At 50.8% G+C, this 21,362-nt stretch overlaps 1 protein-coding gene across 3 annotated transcripts in view; it reads left to right on the top strand.

The window, feature by feature from the left end:
* Window positions 1-12,268: 12,268 nt before the first annotated feature.
* TENT4A (terminal nucleotidyltransferase 4A) overlaps window positions 12,269-21,362 on the top strand; it is a 45,114-nt gene continuing 36,020 nt past the window's right edge. For 2 of the 3 annotated variants that reach the window (XM_053593154.1, XM_053593145.1), the window contains exon 1: window positions 12,269-13,508. In XM_053593154.1, coding sequence (XP_053449129.1) covers window positions 12,790-13,508 — 719 coding nt within the window. In that variant the 5' untranslated portion in view covers window positions 12,269-12,789. The remainder of the gene's footprint in view (window positions 13,509-21,362) is intronic. The other variant, XM_053593162.1, reaches the window with a different exon arrangement.

Genomic DNA, 21,362 nt, shown 5'->3' with positions numbered 1-21,362 from the left:
TGTGCCTGGGGGCCGTCCTGTCAGCTGTCCCTGTTTTCTAGGAGCCGTTTCACTAGCGAACAACTGAGGAAGAGCACCCAGTTTCCGTCCCTTGCATTGGCTCACCACCATGGCACAGTGTAGGCAATGCTCAAGGTCTTACACAGAACGTTGATCATCTGCTCTGAAACTTGCCTTCACAGCTGCTCACAGGTGGAGAATGATGTTGGGGACTGAGGTGGGCATCCAACCCAAGTCCTCTCATTTGCACCCTGTGAAGGGAGATACACAGAGGTGGGTTTCTGTGTTCACGGCCATCCATCCTGTGCCCAACACATGGGAGAAACTCCAAGCAGAGCTGTCAATAATTGAATAAGAAATGCAGAAGTGGTTGAGACTTAAGAGACGGGATTGCGCCCTGGCCCAGGCTGGTCTGGAACTCCTGAGCTCAAGTGATCCACCCACCTCCCAGAGGGCTGGGATTACAGCCAGAGCGCTGGCCTATTCTTCAACATTTTATGAGGCACAGCAGTGGACTTGTCAGTGGCTGTGTTCCAAGTCAGCCAGACGGACGCAGCAAGCAAGCAGCCCTGCATTTATTAGCTAAGGGGCTGCAAGGTCGTGGGCCAACTCAGACCACTCGGTGTGGTCTGGGCCAGTGGTGAGACAGAGGGGCAAGGGGTGTAGCACAGGGCGGAGGCATCATTTGTCCAGAGGAATTGTGGAAGATGGCATGAGTGCTCCCGATGATTCCTGTTGGTTTCTGTCTGACTGTCGGTCAGAGGTCTCCCTCTGTCCCATGGCTTGTAGGGCTTCCTGGCATTGTCTCAGCTGATGAGACACATTTGAGACATATCCTGGCAAAATCTTGAGGGCCCCTGCCTGGCCTCACCATGCCTCGTGTCCCCTTGCCACGTGACTTCGGTGGGCTCCAGCCTGGTCCCCGAGTGAAGAAGATGGGATATGGGAGAGCCACGGGTATGGGCCGTGCCGCCCTACAAGCCACTGAGATCCTGGGTTGTTGCCGCAGGATAAATGAGCAACAGCTAACCAATAAATTTAACATTTCATTATAGCACAGTGGGTCTGTAGGCCAAACAAAGCACGCCTGGGCCCATGGTGTCCACCCTGCCACCTTCCACAAAGGTGAATGGCGCCTCCTGGGATGGCAGGTGGGCGTCTCAGGCCCACCCCAGAGGCACTGCCCTTCTTCCACGTGCACAAGGATGAAGGTGCCCAACACAGAGAGCCCAAGCACTGATGAATCTCCCAGCCCCTCTGCATAGAATCTGCTTCCTGGCCCTTCTCCTCAGAAGCACGATCCTAAACCAGGGTGAGGACCCAGAGTTGAGGCCCTCAAACACTCCCACGGAAGAAACCACGTTCTCTTAGCCGCACAGAAGCACTTCACCGCTGAAATCAAACACTCCTTTGATTCAAGGAAACAAACGATGGACAGCAAAAGTGAACAATGTCCTCACCTAGATTCCTAAATATTAGACCTTGTGGCCATTTCTCTGCTGGTGGTGAGAAGCCCTTTTCACAACCGTGATCATTGAAGGGTATGTGTATGGTGGCATAGTTCCCAAGATTCAAAACCTCAGGAAAGGATTTCCCTGGTCACTCTCTGATTTTCAGGGTTGCCACCTATGTTTAGAACGTGGCTGTCCCACGCTTCTGGGCCCTGCCATCTGTTTGAACCATTGCTTCCTTTGTGATGGGCAGCTCTAGCCATTGTTGGTATAATGGCTGAAATTTAGAAGGAAAATGAAATTTCCAGAATCATTTTTCTCAACAAACAGCCCTTGGTAAACCAGGGAGAACATGAGTTGTGGCTTATGTCTGTCTTTCTGGCAGCACAGAATTCACTGGAAGGGTCTTGGCCAGCAAGGCTCTGTATCCAGCCTCTGTCTGCGACTCTAAGGGGAGCCTGTGCCTTCCAGGCTGCCCGGCGGGTGTGCGTGGCCTCGCTGTCATGAGAAAAGAATCCACAGGTCTGTAAACTTGCTATTTTTAGGCCCTAGAGGATGTGAGCCAGTTTCCCGAGTGTAGTAATTACCCAAATATTTTATTGAATAGCGGCTTAAAAAAGTACAACACACGCCTCAGACCTCCTCAGAAATTTAAACAGGTTTAAACTGCCATGCAGCTAATTCACAGAGACAAAAGACAAGCCCCCCTGGGCCCCTGCCCTGTCCCCACCCACCCCACCCCGGGAGCTGAGCCACGTGGCAGCCGTGAGAGCATGCTCACTGATCGGCCTTTCCCGACCAGCTCCGCTCTAAATGCAAGCCTGTGTGTCCAGCTGGCTCCACAACATCTCCCAGGGGACACAGAAGGGATGCCTCAAACCTAACCATCCCTAAAGAGACGCTTCCTGCTCCTCCAGCGTCCCCACCTGAGGTCGCCTCAGGACATTCTGATCACCCGCTGCCTCACTCCTCTGTTGATTCTGATGGCTCTACTTAAAAGCCTGAGCTGGATCTGACTCCTGTCACCCATCTGACCCTCAGCCCCCATCTCCTCCTGAGGGACGCCACGTAACCCGGGCACTGTCCTTGCTCAGCCTCCACCCAGTTACCATTCTACATAGCACAAAGAGTGATCTCACCACCCACCTCACAAGTCTCCAGCGGTTGACCTCCTACTGTGGGGTGTGGGGTGAAGCCGCAGGTTTATGGGTGTTTTCCCTGCAGGGTCCAGGGAGGCTGCCCTTGTCTTCGCAGAAGCTAAAGCTCTGAGTGTGGGGCTTGGCAGCCACTGGACAGACGGATGCCTCTAGCCTGGCTTTCAAAGCCTCAGCTAGACCAATAGAACAAAATAGCCACCCAGGGGCCTAGCAGGGAATAGAGAGCAGTTAGAGAAATCAAAAAATTAGTTCATTAGAGCTGGGGAGTGATCCTCTCCCATCAGTGATGGAGCTGGGGCCTGAACTGAGGGCAGAAGCAAGGAGCAGGGACTGCTTTCCCCGCAGTCAGAGGAAGCAACAGGGAAAAGCTAAGAAGACTGAAGAAAACTTCAGCTTCTTTGAGACCCACAGAGGAATAACAGTTGCTAATACCCATACAGGCCTGGTACAAGGTGCCACTAACTCTTGTAAGCACACGACAGATGTGAATTCTTTTAATTCTCCAGTGATCCTAAACATGGGTTACAACTACTGTCCCCATTCTGCAGACAGGGAACTGAGCTAGGTTAACCACTTGCCTGAGGCCACCAGGCAAGGGCAGGATGACTGCAAAATCAGGCCAATGGGCTCCACGGCCCTGTTCTTACAAAAAGAGATCTGAAATTGAGAACTGGCTGTGTGCCCTGTTTAAAGACTTAAAACGGGGGAAATTCAGCACACGTTCCCTGAGGGGGACACTCTGGGTTTAATCACCTAGGACTGCTTCCCTGAATGGAGTTTCCTCCTCTAACTCCCGGTGCTGGTGGCAATAAGGTCTGGGCTGTCAATGACCTCAGTTGGCAAACTCAGGACGATTCAAGCTGCAGGGAGCGTCTAGCGTGGTGACACCCACAGAGCCTGGTGTGCAGCAGAAACCAGCTACAACTGCCGCTTCTTGTTGCTTTGGGACAAAGCCACAGAGCTGGAACTAAACGGGGGTGGGGTTGCTACTAGGCAAGAAGGAAAAACTGAAAAGGAGGATTTTTCTGTTTCACATTTGATTTGTCCTTTTATGTTGCAAATTCTGTCCATTTAAAAAATAAATAAAAGGAGACATTATTCTGATAAATGAAACACAGGTTGAATAGTCAACAGGTGGTAAATGCCACATGTTCTATGCTGCTTTTAAAATAAACTCATCGGCTTCCTTGCTAAGGCAGTGGCTTCTGTGTTCACCATCTGAGACACCTGTGCCAGCCCCTGGGTGGGAGCCAGAAAGCTCTGTAGTCTCTCCTTTGCTCCTTCTCCCATGTTGAATCAATTTTAGAGCCCTGAGGATTTCACCTCCTAAACATTTTTTGGCAGAGACAGTGCTGTGTGTTTGCCAGACCCGGTTCCATTTTATCTCGAGCTGTCAGCTGGACCACACTTCCCAGCCTCCCTCAGGGTAGGTGGAGCCCTATGCTTGAGTTCCCGCCGCTGAGAGACGTGAGTGTAAGTGACACACTGACTATTCCCAGGCTGGCCCCAAACCTCGGCAGGATCTTTCTTCCCACTGTCCTCCTGCCCAGCCCCATGCTCCTCTGCAGAGAACAAACGGAAAACTCCACTGACCAGGGCATGGCAGAGCTTCTGAAGGAAAGAGCCTGGATCTCTGAATTACTGTGTGCAGCAGAGCCCCCAGGCTCTCTTGCAGACTCATTTTGGGCTGGCATATGAATAAAAAACTCTTAATTTGGCCAGGCATGGTGGTTCACACCTATAATGCCAGCACTCTGGGAGGCCGATGTGGAAGGATCCCTTAACTTGCAAGTTCAAGACGAGACTGGGCAAGAGACAGTGTCTACTAGAAATAGAAAAATTATCCAGGCATTGTGGCAGGTGCCAGCTACTTGAGAGGCTGAGGCAGGGGGGATCTCTTGAGCCAAGGAGTTTGAAGATGCTGTGAGATTGCTGCTACGGACCTCTATCCTGGGCAACAATAACAAAAACTCTCCAATTTCAGATTGTTTCTTACAGCAACTACAGCTACTGATCCTAATTTATCTTCTCTTGAATAACCCTTTCCACACCCAATACCATGTCCATTATTGATTTTCTGTTTCTCTCGCTGGGCCGTGTGCCCCCAGCCTTTAACCTCTACCTTCAGTCTTGCCCCTCACAGCTGCAGGTGTTCACAGCAGAAGGGAGACCGTGCCACTCCTTTGGAGTCAGACTTTAATGGTATCCCCAACGTGTTCTCCCTGTGCCTGGTCCTGGGTGACAGCCTCATATCCAATTTCTGCTGCCACTCATGGACCTGGCCATTAAGAACCCTGGCCCTTTCTGTCCTCAGGGACCCCTCTCTTGCCACCTCATCCTGGGTTATGTCCTTCCTGGGTTATGCTACTTCTGTGTATCTTCCAAGATCAGCCTGGCAGTGGTATCCCACACCTGTGTACACCACACGTCTGTTTCCCACACTGTGAACATCTTTGGACTTTCACATAGACACTGTGTGTTTGACATACAGCAGGGGCCCAGCAAATACCCCTAGATGACAACCTAAATGTCTCCAGATATTACCAAGTGCCCCCAGAAGACAGAGCCAGCCCCAGCTAAGATTTCACACTCTCGAGTGATGCAAGAAGTGGTTACCAGACAAGAAAACAGAGGGCCACACTACCAAGGTTGTCCTTAAAACTGTACTCCATCAGAACAGGTGCTCAGAATCGGCCTCATATGGAGCAAGTCCAGAGAGGTCAAGGGTGGCAGACATTAGCTCTGCACGGCCCTCTGCCCCTGCTGCTTCTGCACTGGCAGAACCAGTGTTCCTGACAGTGCCCTGGGCCCAGCACAAGCAGTGGCTCATGGTGGGTCTAGGGCATTCGTGCTCATTCTGTGTCTCAACTTCCTGGTTTCTCTTGCAGTTGTGGTGGCAGTTCTACTTAATGAGATTTAAGGGAAAACCTATAGGACGACCTGAAAGTCACCCCTAAAGTTGCTATAATAGGGAAAATAGGAAATTGTAGCTAGGTGTACCTTTATTTACAAAATATTCACTACAAAGTTTTACAAAATACAGTTGAACCTCTGCAAGTCGACCACCCAAGGGACTGTAACAAACTGGTCAACATATGAAGGTGGTCAGCATAAAGATCTAGGCCTGCTGTGCCGACATAGACACGTGGTGCAGTCCGGTCTATGAAAATCAGGTCAGTTTTGAGGTGGCCAGCATAGGGAGGAGGTCGGCTATGGAGGCTCTGCTGTATTTACAAATATTCTTTACATTTTGGTCACCTCTGTGTAAAATTTTGCATGGATATTTTGTAAATAAAGATATAATTAGCTACAATTTTCTGTTTTCCCTATGTAAGGAGATTTTAAGGGTGACTGTTGGGACACCCTAGCGTGTGAGGGTTTCTTCGAAATTTTTTGCTTTTCTAATAAAAAGGGTCACACACAGAAGATGCTGCCTACTTCCTCCACCTGCCTTGAGTGTAGACACGAGTGCTGGGGCTGGCAGCCATGAGGCAAAGGCCCAGGGAATCTCACACAGGCCAGTGTGGGGGCCCTGGACCACTGGACCACCATGCTGGTGGCCTTCAATTTTGGGATTTCTTATTATGGGAGCAAAATGATTCTCTGGTTTTGTTTAAGCCTCTGTATCAAGTTAAGTAGTGTCATTTCTTTCAGAACGTGAACTTATTTGGAAATGAGGTCTTTATAGATGTAGTCAGTTAAGGATCTTGAGATGCAATCATTTTGAATTTAGAGTGGGCCCCAAATTTAATGACTATTATCCTTATCAGAAAGGGAGGTATAGAGCAGGGGTCCTCAAACTGTGGCCTGCAGGCCACATGACGTGGTGTGATTGTATCTGTTCCCGTTTTGTTTTTTTAACTTCAAAATAAGATATGTGCAGTGTGCATAGGAATTTGTTCATAGTTTTGTTTTTTTTTTTAACTATAGTCCGGCCCTCCAACGGTCTGAGGGACAGTGAATTGGCCTCCTGTTTAAAAAGTTTGAGGACGCCTGGTCTAGAGAGAAGCACAGGGGAGGATGTTATGTGAAGGCAGAGGAGGGATAACTAGCCTGTTACCCTCTTCCAGTATCCCACTCCCCCTGCAGTGTGATGTGCAGCTCCTTCCCCAAGACACAGAGGCTACTGTGTCTTGACCGTTCCTCCTTTCTTTAACTGTCAAGGTCATGCACTTCGTTTGGCTCACAGAATGGTGGGGAAGTGAAGACATCCACTTCTGAGCCTCCTCTCTTTCTTTCCAGAGTCCCCACTCTGTTGATCAGGCTAGAGTGTTCTGGTGTCAGCCTAGCTCACAGCAACCTGAAACTCCTGGGCTCAAGTGATCCTCCTGACTCAGCCTCCTGCATAGTTTGGACTACAGGTGTCCACAATACCTGGCTAATTTTTCTAATTTTAGCAGAGAGGTCTTGTTCTTGCTCAGGCTGGTCTCAAACTCCTCAGCTGCCTCGGCCTTCCAGAGTGCTAGGATTATGGGTCTGAGCCACTGCGCCTGACCTCAAGTTGCTTTCTTGAAACCCTGTTCAGCCCCACATTGAGAACAAGCTGGGACCAACCTGTTGGAGGGGAGGACAACCCTGTTGCCCCAGCTGTCAGCCAGCCAACAGCCAGCTATGTAAGCGTGTCCACTATGTATCTTCCAGCCATCAGCTGACCTGCCTTGAGTGCAGACACGAGGCAGGACTGACTTACAGCAAGATTGGTGGGGTTTGACCCAGAGCAGCTGAACTACTTAGCTGATCCATAGACTATACTTGCATTAAACTGTTGAGTGTGGGGATGGTTTGCTACCCAGCAGTAGCTAATATACACACGCCTTGATTTTTTTTTTTCAGTTATTTACATTACCTGTTCCATGACAGCGGTTTAGGCAGAGGTTTTCAACCTTTACAAGGTATCTGCATTTTGACCAGCACTGATGAATCTGGCATGGGTAGTCCATGGAGTTCACTTTCTAAATCACTTTCTCATGACAAAAAGTTGTAAAACCATAGTGTAATCGCTAATATTACCCATCCTCCAATATCAGGTGAGAGAGAGAGGAGTGGGTTTCGCTCAAAAAAAGATCTCCCTTGCCCAGGGTCTCAAGAAATGTATTTTACTCTTAGATTGTTTCTTGATTTGCATTAAAAAATATATTGCTCCCAACTAAAAAGAAGTACAGTCCAATTTCACTAATGACTATTGATGCAAAAGTATTCAACAAAATCTTAGCTAATAGATTGCAGCTACACATTAAAAACATCATACATCATGATCAAGCAGGTTTCATCCCAGGGATCTAAGGCAGGTTTAACATATGTAAATTCATAAATGTAATTCATCATATCAAAAAAAGCAAAACCAAAGACCATATGATCCTCTCACAATAGCTGCAGAAAAAGCATTTGATAAAATTTAGCATCCTTTACTAACAAGAACTTTCAAGAAAACAGGCATAGGTGGCACATTTCTTAAGCTGATTGATGTCATCTATGACAAATCCACAGCTAACATCATACTGGATGGAGTAAAGCTGAAATCTTTTCCACTTAGAATTGGAACCAGACAAAGTTGTCCTCTATCACCACTATTATTCAACATAGTTCTGGAAGTCCTACCCAATGCAATCAGGCAAGAGAAAGATCTAAAAGTGCATGCAAATGGGGGCAGAAGAGGCCAAACTCTTGTCGTTGATGATATGATCTTATACTTAGAAAATCCCAGAGATTCAACCACAAAACTCCTGGAAGTGATCAAGAAATAAAGTAATGTCTCAGGGTATAAAATCAGTGTCCACAGATCGGCAGACTTTATATAGGCCACTATACACCACTTTGTATAGTGAGAATGGCCCACATCACAAAGTCTCAAAGCTGCAGATGCTGGCGTGGATGGGGAGAGAAGGGAACACTTTTACACTGTTGGTGGGAAGGAAGTATGGAGGATCCTCAAATTAGATCTCCCACTTGATCCTGCAATCCCACCAGGCATATACCCAGAAGAAAAAAATCATTTCATCAAAAGGACATTTATACTAGACTGTTTATCGCAGTTCAATTTACAATCACATTTTGGTAGTTCAATTTACAATCACATATGGCAGTTCAATTTACAATCACCAAAATGTGATTGTAAATGCCCTAAATGCCCACCAACCCAGGAAAAGATTAACGAGTTGTGGTATACTATGGAATATACTATGAAATGCTATTCAGCCGTTAAAAAAAAAATGGAGACTTCACATCTTTTGCATTAACCTGGATGGAGTTGAAACACATTCTTCTTAGTAAAGTATCACAAGAATGGAAAAGCAAGCATCCAATGTCCTCAATACTAATATGAAGCCAGTAGATGATCTAATATATGCCCACATAAGAGAAAGACTCAAAACAAGTCAAGGTGGGGGGCGAGGGAATGAGGGAGCAGGGAAAGGGGACGAAGGAAGGGCATGGGTGTGCTCCCACTTAATGGGCATAATGTTAGGGTACATGGCACCTCTTGGGGGGTGTGACACAATTATAAGAGGGACTGTACCTAAAAATACAAACATTGAAACCTAATTCTTCGTATCTTCAAATTAACCTCATGCAATAATGAAAAAAATACTCATATAACCATACATCTAAAAAGAGTGAATTTTACTGAATAGAAATTATATCTCAATAAACCTTACCTTAAAAAAACAAATACATCGCTCCTAATTTACATGAAAACGTTTATGATCAAATATATAAATCACAAAACCTTGGATTTAATTATAAAAAGTTGTCTGGTGGCTGATGAATGTTAAGGGGCATTAGCTAGAGGCAAACTGCAAAGACAGAGCATGACGATAAAGTAAAACTCAGAGTGCTGAAAGCAGTAAACAGTGCCACTTTGTGCAGCTGACCTGGGAGGCTGGACAAGGACACCTGCTAGGCCAGTTGGCTGTCAGTTATTCTGCCACTGTACACTGAGGACCTAGCAGATGCCAGATGGTCCCTGAGCTGGCACACAGCAGAGGACAGGACAGGTACACACGCTTTCCTTGAGGAGTGCACATTCTAATGGGGTGGGGACATAGATCAGAAACAAGATAAAATATATACTAGATGATTCAGTGGGTGCCATTGTGTCCCCCCCAAACCGTATGTAAGTCCTAACCCTGGGTGCCTGTGAATGGTACACTATTTGGAAACAAGGTTTTTGCAAATGTCATCAGGGTAGGATGAAGTCATCAGAGGAGACCCTAATCCAATGTAACTGGTATCCTCATAAGAAGTGGCACACAGGGCGGCGCCTGTGGCTCAGTGAGTAGGGCGCCGGCCCCATATGCCGAGGGTGGCAGGTTCAAACCCAGCCCCGGCCAAACTGCAACAAAAAAATAACCGGGCGTTGTGGCGGGCGCCTGTAGTCCCAGCTGCTCGGGAGGCTGAGGCAGGAGAATCGCGTAAGCCGAAGAGTTGGAGGTTGCTGTGAGCCGTGTGACGCCACGGCACTCTACCCGAGGGCGGTACAGTGAGACTCTGTCTCTACAAAAAAAAAAAAAAAAAAAGAAGTGGCACACAAGGGCAGACATTGGAGTGATGACGAATCTACAAGCTGAGTGCCCAGATTGGCTAGTAACACCAGATGCTAAGAGAAAAGCACGGGACAGGCTCTCTCTGAGAGCCCTCTGAGAGAGCAAGGCCTTGCTGACAACTTGATTTTGAACTTTCAGCCTCCAGAAATGTGAGGGAGTAAGTATGCTGTGTCTTAAGCCACTTGATCTGTAGTGTTTTGTTTGCAGCCCTAGGAAACTCAATGGAGTAAAATGCAAAGAGAAAAATCAAGCAGCAAAGGGGAACAAGAGACCTTAGACAGAACCACTTGGAAGTCCTAAGAGAGTGGGGAGGGGGCTGTGAGGATACCCAGAAAAAGAGCATGCCAGGCAGCTGAACAGTAAGCACAAGAGCCCTGGGGCAGGAGCTTGTGCTGTGGCTGGAGCAGGCTGGATTAGGGGAAGAGTGAGAAGGACCAGACAGTCAGGAACTTGTGTGTGATAGTAAAGCCATTGTATTTTGTTTAGTCAGAAAAAAAGCCATCAGAGGGCTTTGAGCAGAAGAGTGGCATGAACTGACTTAAAAAAAAAAAGTTTTTTGTTTCTTTTTTCTTAAAAGGATTACTTAAGCAAAAATGCTGAAAGGGACAAAAATGGAAAGTGAGAAGCCAGCTAGAAACCAGCACTGCTTTAAAATAGCCAGAAACAGTGATGGCTGGAAGGGGAGCAAAGAAGGGTGAAGGCGGGAGGGGGTAGTAGTTGGGTTCTGGATATTGCTGGAGAGACAGACAGAGAGAGGGAGGAGCCAGGTATGACTTCAAGGATTTTGGAAACAGCCACTGGAAGCAAAAAGCTCCAGAGTAAGGACTTGGCTGTATGCAATATTTTGGAGTTTATTTAATGCACATGTACTAATTCGAGGCCATAATTTCCATCTGTACACCACACAGGTACTTAAAAATGTCTCAACCCAAACATTCATTTTTACTCGTCAACACTACTTGCCCCCAAATCTTAGTATGCAATACTGGGACCCCGCCAGTGGGCGACGTCTGAGGTGTCCCGCTCAGTAACGTGTGTATACTCATCTGTGATGCAGATGAGCAGGAGAGCGTTGAAAATATGCCACTGGCGTTGTGCTGAAAGGGCATCAGCCATGCGCAGCCGGGCCACTGCTAAGTTTCAGGGCCCTGGACTGGGACTGCGTTTGCAGGCGTGGGCACAGCAGTGATGGTCACCGACACTCTGGCGTCCACTTTGGATTTCACAGGACGTGCGGCCGGCGTTGAATTCCAACTCAGCCATTGCCAGCCAGCTGTCACCGCACTCCGGATACTGGGATGACGACCTAGCCCTGGCAACTCGATGCCAGCCGGAATAATTGAGCCGGGGGCCCGACGCCCAAGCTCCCGACTGCTTCCCCGAGTATCCTGGGAAAATCGCGTTAGGGAACGGACTCGGTTTCCATTTTCAAAAGGAAACCCAACGCCTGTAAGCAGGCCCTCCACGAAGCAGGCTCCTCCGCCTCTGCCGCCCGTCACCCCGCGCCAGGGGCCGAAACACCGCACCTAGCGCAGGCGGCGTGGGCGCGGGGGGCTACGATGGCAAGTGCGCGGACGCAGGTGACCGCAGCGGGAACGGCTGCACGGCCACTTCTAGTAAAAGACGTGGGGGGGCCGGACCTAGCCCCTACCCAAGACCCGCTGGCCCCAGGAGGAACCGCCTGAGGTGGCGCCCGCGGCCGGTTCCGCGGAACCTGCCCCCGCGCACGCGCAGAGCCGCTGCCCGGGAACCCCGGCCACAGCGCGCATGTCTGCACGCCTCCTCCTGCGCCCCGAAGAGTGACGGATGCCCACGGGCCTCGGCGCGGCTCGCTCTTCCTCCCCAGCCTAGTCTAGTCGGGAAGGGCTCAACGCCACCGCCGCCTCAGCCCCTCCCAGTCGCGTATCCTTCCGACGCCGTCCACTCCCCACCCGCAGACCAGAATGCCCAGTGCGCAGGCGCGGTAACCAAGGCGGCGGTGTCTAGTGAGGATTTGAAATGCGCCGCGCGTGCGCACTAGAGTCGCGGCCCGGGCCAGGGAGGCCGCGCTTCCTCCCCGCCGTCCCCTCCCCACCCCCTTCCCCGCCCCTCATTGGAGCGGAGGCAGCGGCGGCCCCCTCCTTCCCCAGCGCCCTGTCGCCACCGGGGGTGTCTTTTTGCTGCCGCCGCCGCAGAAGCACGAATCGAGCGGCGCGAGCGTGACTGAGGGGCCCAAGCACGGGCGGCGGCGCCTCCCGCGGGTACCCGGCCGCGCGGCGCCTGGGCCCGCCCCCTCGGCTCCGCCGCCCGCCCTTCTCCGATGGCCTCTCCCCCCGGCCCGAGCCGAACGCCGCCGCCGCCGCCGCCGCCGCGGCCCCCGCGCCCGCCCCGCGCCGCGTGAAGCGGGAGCCCAGAGGCCGGAGCCGCCCCGGGGACGTGGCCAACGCCGGAGCCGCTAGCCGCTGCCTGTCCGGGCCCGCAGCCGCCGCCGCCCGCGCCGGGACCCCGAGGAGAGCCGGACGCGAACAGGAGGCCGGGCGCGCCGCCGGCCCGGGGCCCGTCCGTCCGTCCGTCCGTGCGCGCGCGGCCGGGCCTCGGGGCGCGGCGGGGGCGGGGCCGCGGCGGGGCGGGCTGCGCGGGCCCCGCGGGGGCGGCGCGTGGATGGATCCGCGCGTGGCCTGGATCCAGCCGGAGCAGAAGGGGCCGGCCAATGCCCTGTGGATGCAGATCTGGGAGACCTCGCAGGGCGTGGGCCGCGGCGGCTCGGGCTTCGCGTCCTACTTCTGCCTCAACTCGCCGGCGCTGGACACGGCGGCCGCGGCGGGGGCGGCCGGGCGGGGCGGCGGCGGCAGCGGCGGGGGCCTGGGCTCCGCGCTGCCCGCCGCGTCGCCCCCGCCGCCCGCCCCCGGCCCCGCTGCTCCCCCAGCGCTGCTGACGGCGCTCGGGCCCGCGGCCGAGGGCGCGCGACGCCTGCACAAGTCGCCGTCGCTGTCGTCGTCCTCGTCGTCCTCGTCCAACGCCGAGTCGGGCACTGAGAGCCCCGGCTGCTCGTCGTCATCCTCCAGCAGCGCCTCGCTGGGCCGGCCGGGCGGCGGCCGCGGCAGCGCCTTCTTCAACTTCGCCGACGGCGCGCCCAGCGCCCCTGGCGCGGCTAACGGGCACCCCGGGCCGCGTGGCCCCGCGCCCGCCGGCTCCCCGCCGCAGCACCAGTTCCACCCCGGCCGCCGGAAACGCGAGAACAAGGCCAGCACGTACGGCCTCAACTACCTGCTGTCCGGCAGCCGCGCGGCCGCGCTGAGCGGAGGGGGCGGCCCCGGGGCCCAGGCGCCGCGGCCCGGCACCCCGTGGAAGAGCCGCACGTACAGCCCGGGCATCCAGGGGTGAGTGCGCGGGCGGGCCTGCCTGGGCCCCGGCTTTATTCCGAGCATGGATGTTGAGGGCCAAGACCCGATTTTACCCTAAAAGTTTGTCCTTTCTCTTAATTTTAAAGTCCTTTGTAAAAGAATGACTTGCCTAGGTCCTAGAACTAATAGTGCAAGAAATGGGTCGCCGAATCCGACTTGTAGGTATTTGCCTTTTCTCCTCTTGAGTCTGGAAAGGGAAATGGACGCGTTCTCTTCCTGTCCCTCCGGGTCAGGTTAGTTAGAGAGCTCTTGCCGGGGTGGGGGTGGGGAGGTGGGGCAGTTCAGTGCGGAGCTTCACTTAAGTTAAATTGCAGAAAAATTTAGTGTTGCCAGGAATTCAGGTTAAGTTGAAGGTAGATACCAACCCTTTTTTTTTTTTTTATTGGAGAAAGTTCTTTTAAAAGATACTAGGGTTTGGGTAGTGATACAATTTAACAGTGAATTTAGAGGTGATTTGGCAGGGTGATGTTGTATGTTATATTTTAATTTTGTGTTGAAATTGATGTAAAAAAGCATCAGCTGAAGTTTTTAAAAACTAATAGCGTTCAAAGAAAAAAAAGTTTTGTTATATATATTTTCTGAAAGCTGTTGCTTCATTTTAAATATTAATGCGTCCATGGGGGGGGGAATTAGAAGTTGTGTTTAAGTTGAGTGTACCTGCAGGGAACAGGGCACAACACAAAAACGTGGCGTGTGGGGCGAGACTTAAAGTTGTCCCAGGTGAGGCTTTTTGGACTGATGCTTTTTGTGTGGTTCCTTGGCTTTCTGGTGCTTTTCCAAGTGTCTAGAAAGAATTTGCTTGTAGGTTGTATGTCCGTATTTTCAGACTTGAATCTTGCTCCTTGCGTGGTATTTTGGTTGATTTTAAAAAAGCACTTAGGGATCTTGGGAGAAGGGGTGAATATTAGGGTCTATACATACATTTGGTAGAATTCTACAAATACCTACAATAGCTAGATTTTGGGATTCCTTCTTACAGTAAACTTTTTTCTTATACCTCTTATTTTTTATTGGAAGTACCTTGGAAAACACTTAAGTTGATAATACTTTAAGCATATGAGATACTGTGTAACAAAGCTGCTTGTTCTGTAACTTGTTTCACCTGGCTTGGCTTAGAAGCGTTACTTTCTTAAGTTCCTTGAAGCCTGGTGGTGCCCTGCAGACCCAGGCAGGCGCTCAGTCTCCTCTGCCCTCTCCCTCTGGTTCTTACTTGTGGAACTTCCTGAGGGTGTGTGGTGGGGAGAGTTTCTTCTTGATGCACGGCTCTCTGTACCTAAGGGCGCACTTGGGAGGAGCTTCAGGTTTCCAGCCTGTTATGTAACTGGAATGGACTCCCAGTGTCTCAGCACTAGGAAAAATAGGAAGGCACGTGGTCTCCGCTATAGCACGAGTTTGGGCCCCTGACAGTCTAGAGTTGCACCGCTGCTCTTGGTGAGCAGTGGTGCCCTGTACCCTGTACAGGTCACTCTGTTTCCTCATCTTAGTCCCGCCTGCCTCATTGCTGCTTTTGTTAGTAAATGAGCCCACAGGGGCCATGCTGGGGCTTAGGGTTCTGGAGCTAGGACTTGGGGAGGCAGATGTGCATTCTCCTGATCTTGACCCGGAAACCTGACCTTTCTTTGTGCCTTTGGTCCAGTTGTGCAGATCTCACTCCTCTCATCCTCTTTTGTGCCCCGATGACCCCGCATGTCTCTCCATATCCCCTTTTCCTCAAGGGCTGTCATCCCTCTGGTAGAGACTGCACCGCAGCCACAGTGAGTGTCTTTCACAGTCTCAGGCCTGCTTGGGGGTCTCCCCAGCATGGCCAGTGGGGTGGTGGCCACTGCCAGCAGGTCCGATCAGGTCCCCCCAAGCCTCTGATGACAATTTTCCTGGTCCCCCACCCCCAGTTTCGAGACTGATGCCTCAAACTCAGTGATGCCTCCAGAGCTCTGCTGCTTTGCCCCTGACTTGGTGCTCCCTTTTAGAAATCAGTTCAAAGGCCGTATGGAGTAGGGCTCAGGCGTGAGCTCTGAGCCAGCCAGTAGCTCTGCTTTGGGCCCCACCTAAGCAGGGATGCTGCAGTAATGCTCTTCAAACCCTCCTTGCCTGTCTCTTGGTGGCACATTCTGCACCTTCTGTGTGGCCCTCCCGACATCTGCTTCCTCCCATGTCTGCCTGGAAGAGGTGCCTGCTGGGGAGCCTGCTGTGTGCCTGGAAGGGTGGAGGGACTTCTGCTTGGTCTCTCTACCCTGGCTGATGTTTCTTCAAAGGTAGAATTAGTAAACCCATTCTTAGAGGAGGGAAAGCTCTCCAGTGAGCTTTTCTTGTGGAGCTAATCTTTTGGCATCAACAGATATCTTTATCAGAACTTGCTTCTGACCACTTAGAACTTGCTTCTTGCTTACCCAGGTTGTTGGGGGAGACCATCAGAGTTTTTCAGTTGTGTCTTAGAAAGGATGATAACTGAGGTAAGGGTGTGCCTGGCCAGTAACTGCACAGGACCTTGTTGATGAGAAGCTGCTCAGAGTTCTTCCGTAGTCCCAGGACGTGTTTCTTTCTGGAAAGACAAGCGTCTGCAGTGCTTAAGGAGGCTAAGCAGTCACCTGGTGTGGAACATCGACTGCCCTCACTTGGGTCTTTGCCTGGTCCTATGTGGTAACTGGCACTATTTGTCCTTTTCTGGGGAGGAGTTTTCTGCCCTTGAAAACTTCACCTGGTGGCCTGGCCTTGTGAGGCTGCTGGTGTGCCTTTAGCCTCGCGTAGAATGTGGGAAAGGCAGGCAAAAGAGGACAGAATTAGTGCAGTAACCTTCAGAGCACAAAGGTGAAATGCTGGTTTGCAGCTGCCACTGGCTCTGGTTCTGAGTTTTTGGTTGAACTCTCAAACCTTTGTTTTGGAAGCTGTGCATTGTTTGAGAAGCGCTGCCGACTTGTGCTGCTCACCCGGACACATGGGCACGCGTGTGGACAGGCTCTTGGGCCCTCTGCCTTCCAACCTCTGGCTGCCCCTGACCTAGTAGTGCTTTTGGGCTATTGCCACTTTGCCTTTGTGAGTCCCAATAGTTTTGGAAACACCCTCAGGTTAAAAGTCCTGCCTGAAAGGAAGGGTGTGCATCCTAAGATAAGTGGCCAAATCCTTACTGTTGGGCTGTAGTGCCCTGGTGAACACTGCTGTTCACAGTGAGGCCTTTGGAGGACTATGTTGTCTCAGGGGTGCCTGCAGTGGGCAGAGGTCATATGCAGCTTCCCCTCTGCAGGTCCCTTGATGCCTTTCAATGTCTTCTATTTCCTGAAAGAAGGTTCTGTTGTCAGTTTGAAGTCTGAGAAACTGACCAGTGTCAGCATTCATGGCCGTGACCCCCAGGGTGTGAGTTGTTTCCAACTCATGCATATCTTCACTTTTTTTTTTTTTTTTGCAAGGGAGTCAGAGCTTAAAGGAGCAGCTGGGATCCCTCGTCTCCTTCTGGCTCAGCTTTGCACAAGGGGAGTGATGTGATCTTCCCCAGGACTTCCCCATGAGAAGCACAGGTGAAGCCCCAGCGGGGGCTGCAGAGCTCGGAGCCTCACTCTAGGTGCCTTTCTCTCCTCCCCATGATGCACAGGAGAGTTACTATGAGATCTGCCTGGAAAGGTGACTGTGGCACCCTTGGACCTTGTTTTCTTAGTTTATCTTCTGTGAGACCTCTTGGGTATAAGGTTGTAGAGGCGGCATGAAGGATCACATGGAAGCTCTGCTGCACTTATGGAACTAGCTGTCACTCAAATCCCCTGTCATTTATTAACCGCTGCTATACCCCGTCTGGTCTCCATAAAGTGGAATTGAAGCTCTAGCTCGTGGTGCTGGCCTTGGTGGTGCTGAGCAGAACCATGTGCCTGGCCACTGGCCGACTCAGAAGAAGAGCTGCTGGTGTGTGGAGGGGAAGGGGGGCATGACAGGCTCTTTGGAAAAAGATTTTTTTTTTTTTTTTTTTGAGACTGTCTCACTTTGTTGCCCACGGTAGAGTGGGTCACAGCTCACAGCAACCTCCAACTCCTGGGCTTAGGAGATTCTCTTGCCACAGCCTCTTGAGTATCTGGGACTATAGGTGCCTGCCACAATGCCTGGCTATTTTTCTGTTGCAGTTTGGCCAAGGCTGGGTTTGAGCCCGTCACCCTCGGGATATGGGGCTGGTGCCCTACTCACTGAGCCAGGTGCCTCCTGAAAAAGGTAGGTTTTTATGGGGAGGGTCCTTTGGGAAAAGGAGAGGCCTCAAATGTTTTTCAGAAGGCTCACATAATGCAAGGCAGAGCAGGGTACAGCGGGTCCTGTGTCACTATTTGAAATTTTGATCCCTATTTTAAATGGATTCATGTTAAGTGGCCAGTAGGAGAAAGGATGACAATTATTAATCTTGGAAAATAAGTACTTTTTATTTCTTGGGAAGGTCATATGGCTTATAATCTGATTTTGTGGTTGTGGAGTAAAAAGGAGTTGTAGTTAAAAAACAAAAACAAAACTTGAGCTTCACAAGTTTAGAAACTTAAAGTTGATGTTGCAACCAGAGTTCGGTGGCCAGCCACGCCCTCTCAAAAGGCCACCCTCTGAACAGGCACCTGAGTGAGGACGAGCAGGCGATTTTGGGAGATAGGCTTCTGAGGCACTAAGGATGTGTGTCTGAGTGTGACAGTCAGGACACCTTCTCCCCTGATGCTGGAGACATGTGCTGAGTAGTGCAGCGTCTTATTCTTAAAATTTCTACACTGTGCTAGTTTTCTGTTGCTGTGTTGTAAATGACCACATACTCAGTGGCTTAGAAGGACAATTATTTACCTGCTCACAGTTTTTGTGGTTGGATCAGGGTGGCTGGGCTAGGTTCTCTGCTCAGGCTTTCCCAAGGCTGAGGCTAAGGTGCTGCCCGGCTGTGTTCTTGGCTGGTGGTCAGGGTCCTCTCTCAAACATGTTCCTGTATTGGCAGAGTTCTGTTCCCTGTCAGACTGAAGTCTCTGATCCTTAGCTACCTGCCCATGGGGGAGGGCAGAGGGTTCTCTGAGCTGCTTCAGACCACCTGTGTTCCTTGGCTCATAACCCCTCCATCTGCAAGCCAGCAAGGTGGTTCAGATGATTCTGATGACATCTGCTAGCTAGAGAAAGCCCTCTCTGCTCTTAAGGGCTCCTGCGAGTCAGGCTGTCCCAGGTGTCCTGCCTACCTTAAGGTTATGTAGTAACACAACATGATCATGGTATGACAACCTTACCAGAGCCGCAGGATCTGGGGCAGTCTGGAATCCTGGGAGGGCTGCTGCCTGGCATACACGCAGGTGTTCCCGTGGCCTGGCTCCCCCACTGGGGAAGTGCTTGATGAGAGGGCTGTGGTTTTCTTGGCTAGCACTCCTCTCCCTTGACTGGACTCCAGCCCATCAAGATGACTCTTGCAGATTCTCTCTGGTTTGATTGTCACTACTGAACATGGGCAGCCAGAGCCTTTTGTGCGTTGCTCAGACAGACAGTTGTTTAAAGTATGTCATTAAGAAGAGTTTGCAGGAAGGCTTGAGAATGTATGAAACACAGCAGTTGAAATGTCCTGTTCTTCTAGGAAAGCTATGAGTCCTGTGCAGCTGGGGGTTGCTGACTTGCGCCATCACCCCCAGAATCCAGCTCTGAGTACGTGGCATCCATCTTGCTCTGTGGTAGATGTGGGCAGAGCTTCTCCTGCAAACCAGGTTTATGGGAATGGTGGCTTGCCCAGGGACACAGCTTCAGAGAGGGTGCCTCCTTCAGGAAGGGAAGACCGACTGACCGACCGACCCCTCGTCTGTTCCCTCTGCCCCTTCCGAGCCTGAGTGTTCACTTTTAGGCATTACTGCTGCTTTACAGAACTGAGCTTGGCTCTGCTGCAGGCCCCCAGGTAAGAGAATCCAGGTCTCTGCCTGCATCCCCAGAGCCAAGCACACATTAGCTGTGGAGTAAGTGTCTGGAAAGAAAGGGCTGCCAGCTCAGGCGACAGAGTTGGGGATGGCAAGTCTATGCGATATTCATAAACCAAATGCTAAGGAAAACTTCATCATTTATTTTTCTTATAATTTTAAAAATAAAGTCTGTTGCAGTTTATCTGTTTTCCTTCTTGAAGAATGGGTAGGTCAGTTTTATGCTTTATAATACAGAATGTAAAACCAGAAAACATGTAAAAAAATTCTATTTTTTTGAGACAGTGTCTCACTATATTGCCCTTGGTAGAGTGCTGTGGCATCACAGCTCACGGCAACCTCAGACTTTTGGGCTCAAGCGTTTCTCTTGCCTCAGCCTTCCAAGTAGCTGGGACTACAGGCGCCCGCCACAACGCCTGGATATTTTTTTTCTTTTTATTGTAGTTGTCATTGTTGTCTAGCAGGCCTGGGCCTGGCTCGAACCTGCCAGACCCGGTGTATGTGGCTGGTGCCATAACCACTGAGCTATGGGTGCCGAGCCTCTATACTACATTTGAAAGGCATTCTCGTGTAGTTTTAACTGTTCTATTTTCTTACAAAACTAATACCTATGAAAAATTACAAAACTTGGAAAAGTGTGAAGGAGAATCACCCATTGTTGGGCCACCTGACAAGTGTCCTGGTACCTGTGGCCTGGGCTTTGGCGGCAGGAGCAGGGGTCGGCCAGTGGGGCTGTCTGCCCCATCGAGCTGACAGGATGGACTGGACAGGCATGGCCCTGAGGGTCCTGTGGACAGGAGTATCTCAGATGCTCAGCAGCACCTCCGTGCTGTGGGTGGTGCTCTCCTGTGCCACATCAGTGGCCCTGCCCAGCGGGGCAGCTCTGGAGACTGAAGAGTGGGATTAATTTCCTGAGTGGTAGCACTTGAGTATGGGTGATTCCTGCCTTTCCATGTTTGAAAGAAATTTCAGATCACTGTACCATTTCTGGAGTCCTTTAACTCTGAGGGAAGGATTAGGATGCGGTAGTTTAAGGGGAATAAAAATCGAACTATTTCTGTGTTTTTGGGTCAAACCCTCCACTGGGGTTCCTCTCTCAGCACTAGGAGGCAGTGTGGCTGGGAGAGCTCGCCCCATCAACCCACGTCTTGGTTTTGGCTGCTTTCACCTTAAGTTCTAACATCTGAGCCTCAGTTTCCCCAGTTGTGAAGCAGGGCCTGAGACAGCCACCTCAGAGAGCACAGTATTAACAAAGAAGCTTGGGAACCCTTTGTGAATTGTCACGTGAGGGCTTTAAAAAGGCTGCTCTTCGCTTTTCTCCTCTTCTCTCTGAGGAAACTGAAACCAAAACCAAAAATTAAGTTGTTCTTGCTGCCAGCTGGACAGGAAAAGCCTTTTGGTTGGTTTTTGAAAATAACAGACAACTTACTTTCTCAGGCCAAAACTTTTGGAGAAACTGTTAAACACTGAAGTTCCCAGTCTTGGAGGCAGTGGGGGCAGAGAGGTGATGGTGAACTCGGAGAGAGATCTTCCTAGTTTTCAAAAAATTTTGACACTGCCTTAGGAATGTCTGTTCTGCAGACGTGTTATCTAACTAGGCGTTTTACCCTCCCAGAGTCTTTGCCAGGTGTGTGCTGCCGTGTTAGCTTGTGGAAAGGTGGATAAGGTGTTTTTACTCTGTGCACACACTGGCGGGAGAGGATGAAGTGTTTTATTGCGGTGTTTTGTGTACAGGGCACGAAAACAAAAGTAAGGATGGGAGTGGTACCAGGTGACTAAACAGCACTGTCCTGTAGAACTTTCCCCAAAGAGGGAAGAACTCGGTTTGTGCCATCAGGACAGCGGCCACTCGCCACCAGTGGATTTTCAGCACCTACAGTGTGACTGATGCAAGTGAGGAACTGAATTCTAATCTTTCTTACTTTTAATTAAAATACAAATGCCA

The sequence above is a fragment of the Nycticebus coucang genome, chromosome 1 (assembly GCF_027406575.1).
Source record: "Nycticebus coucang isolate mNycCou1 chromosome 1, mNycCou1.pri, whole genome shotgun sequence".
In the NCBI taxonomy this organism is placed as follows: domain Eukaryota; kingdom Metazoa; phylum Chordata; class Mammalia; order Primates; family Lorisidae; genus Nycticebus; species Nycticebus coucang.
Note: the sequence above shows the minus strand (reverse complement) of the source record. Positions and strands in the feature narration are given on the sequence as shown.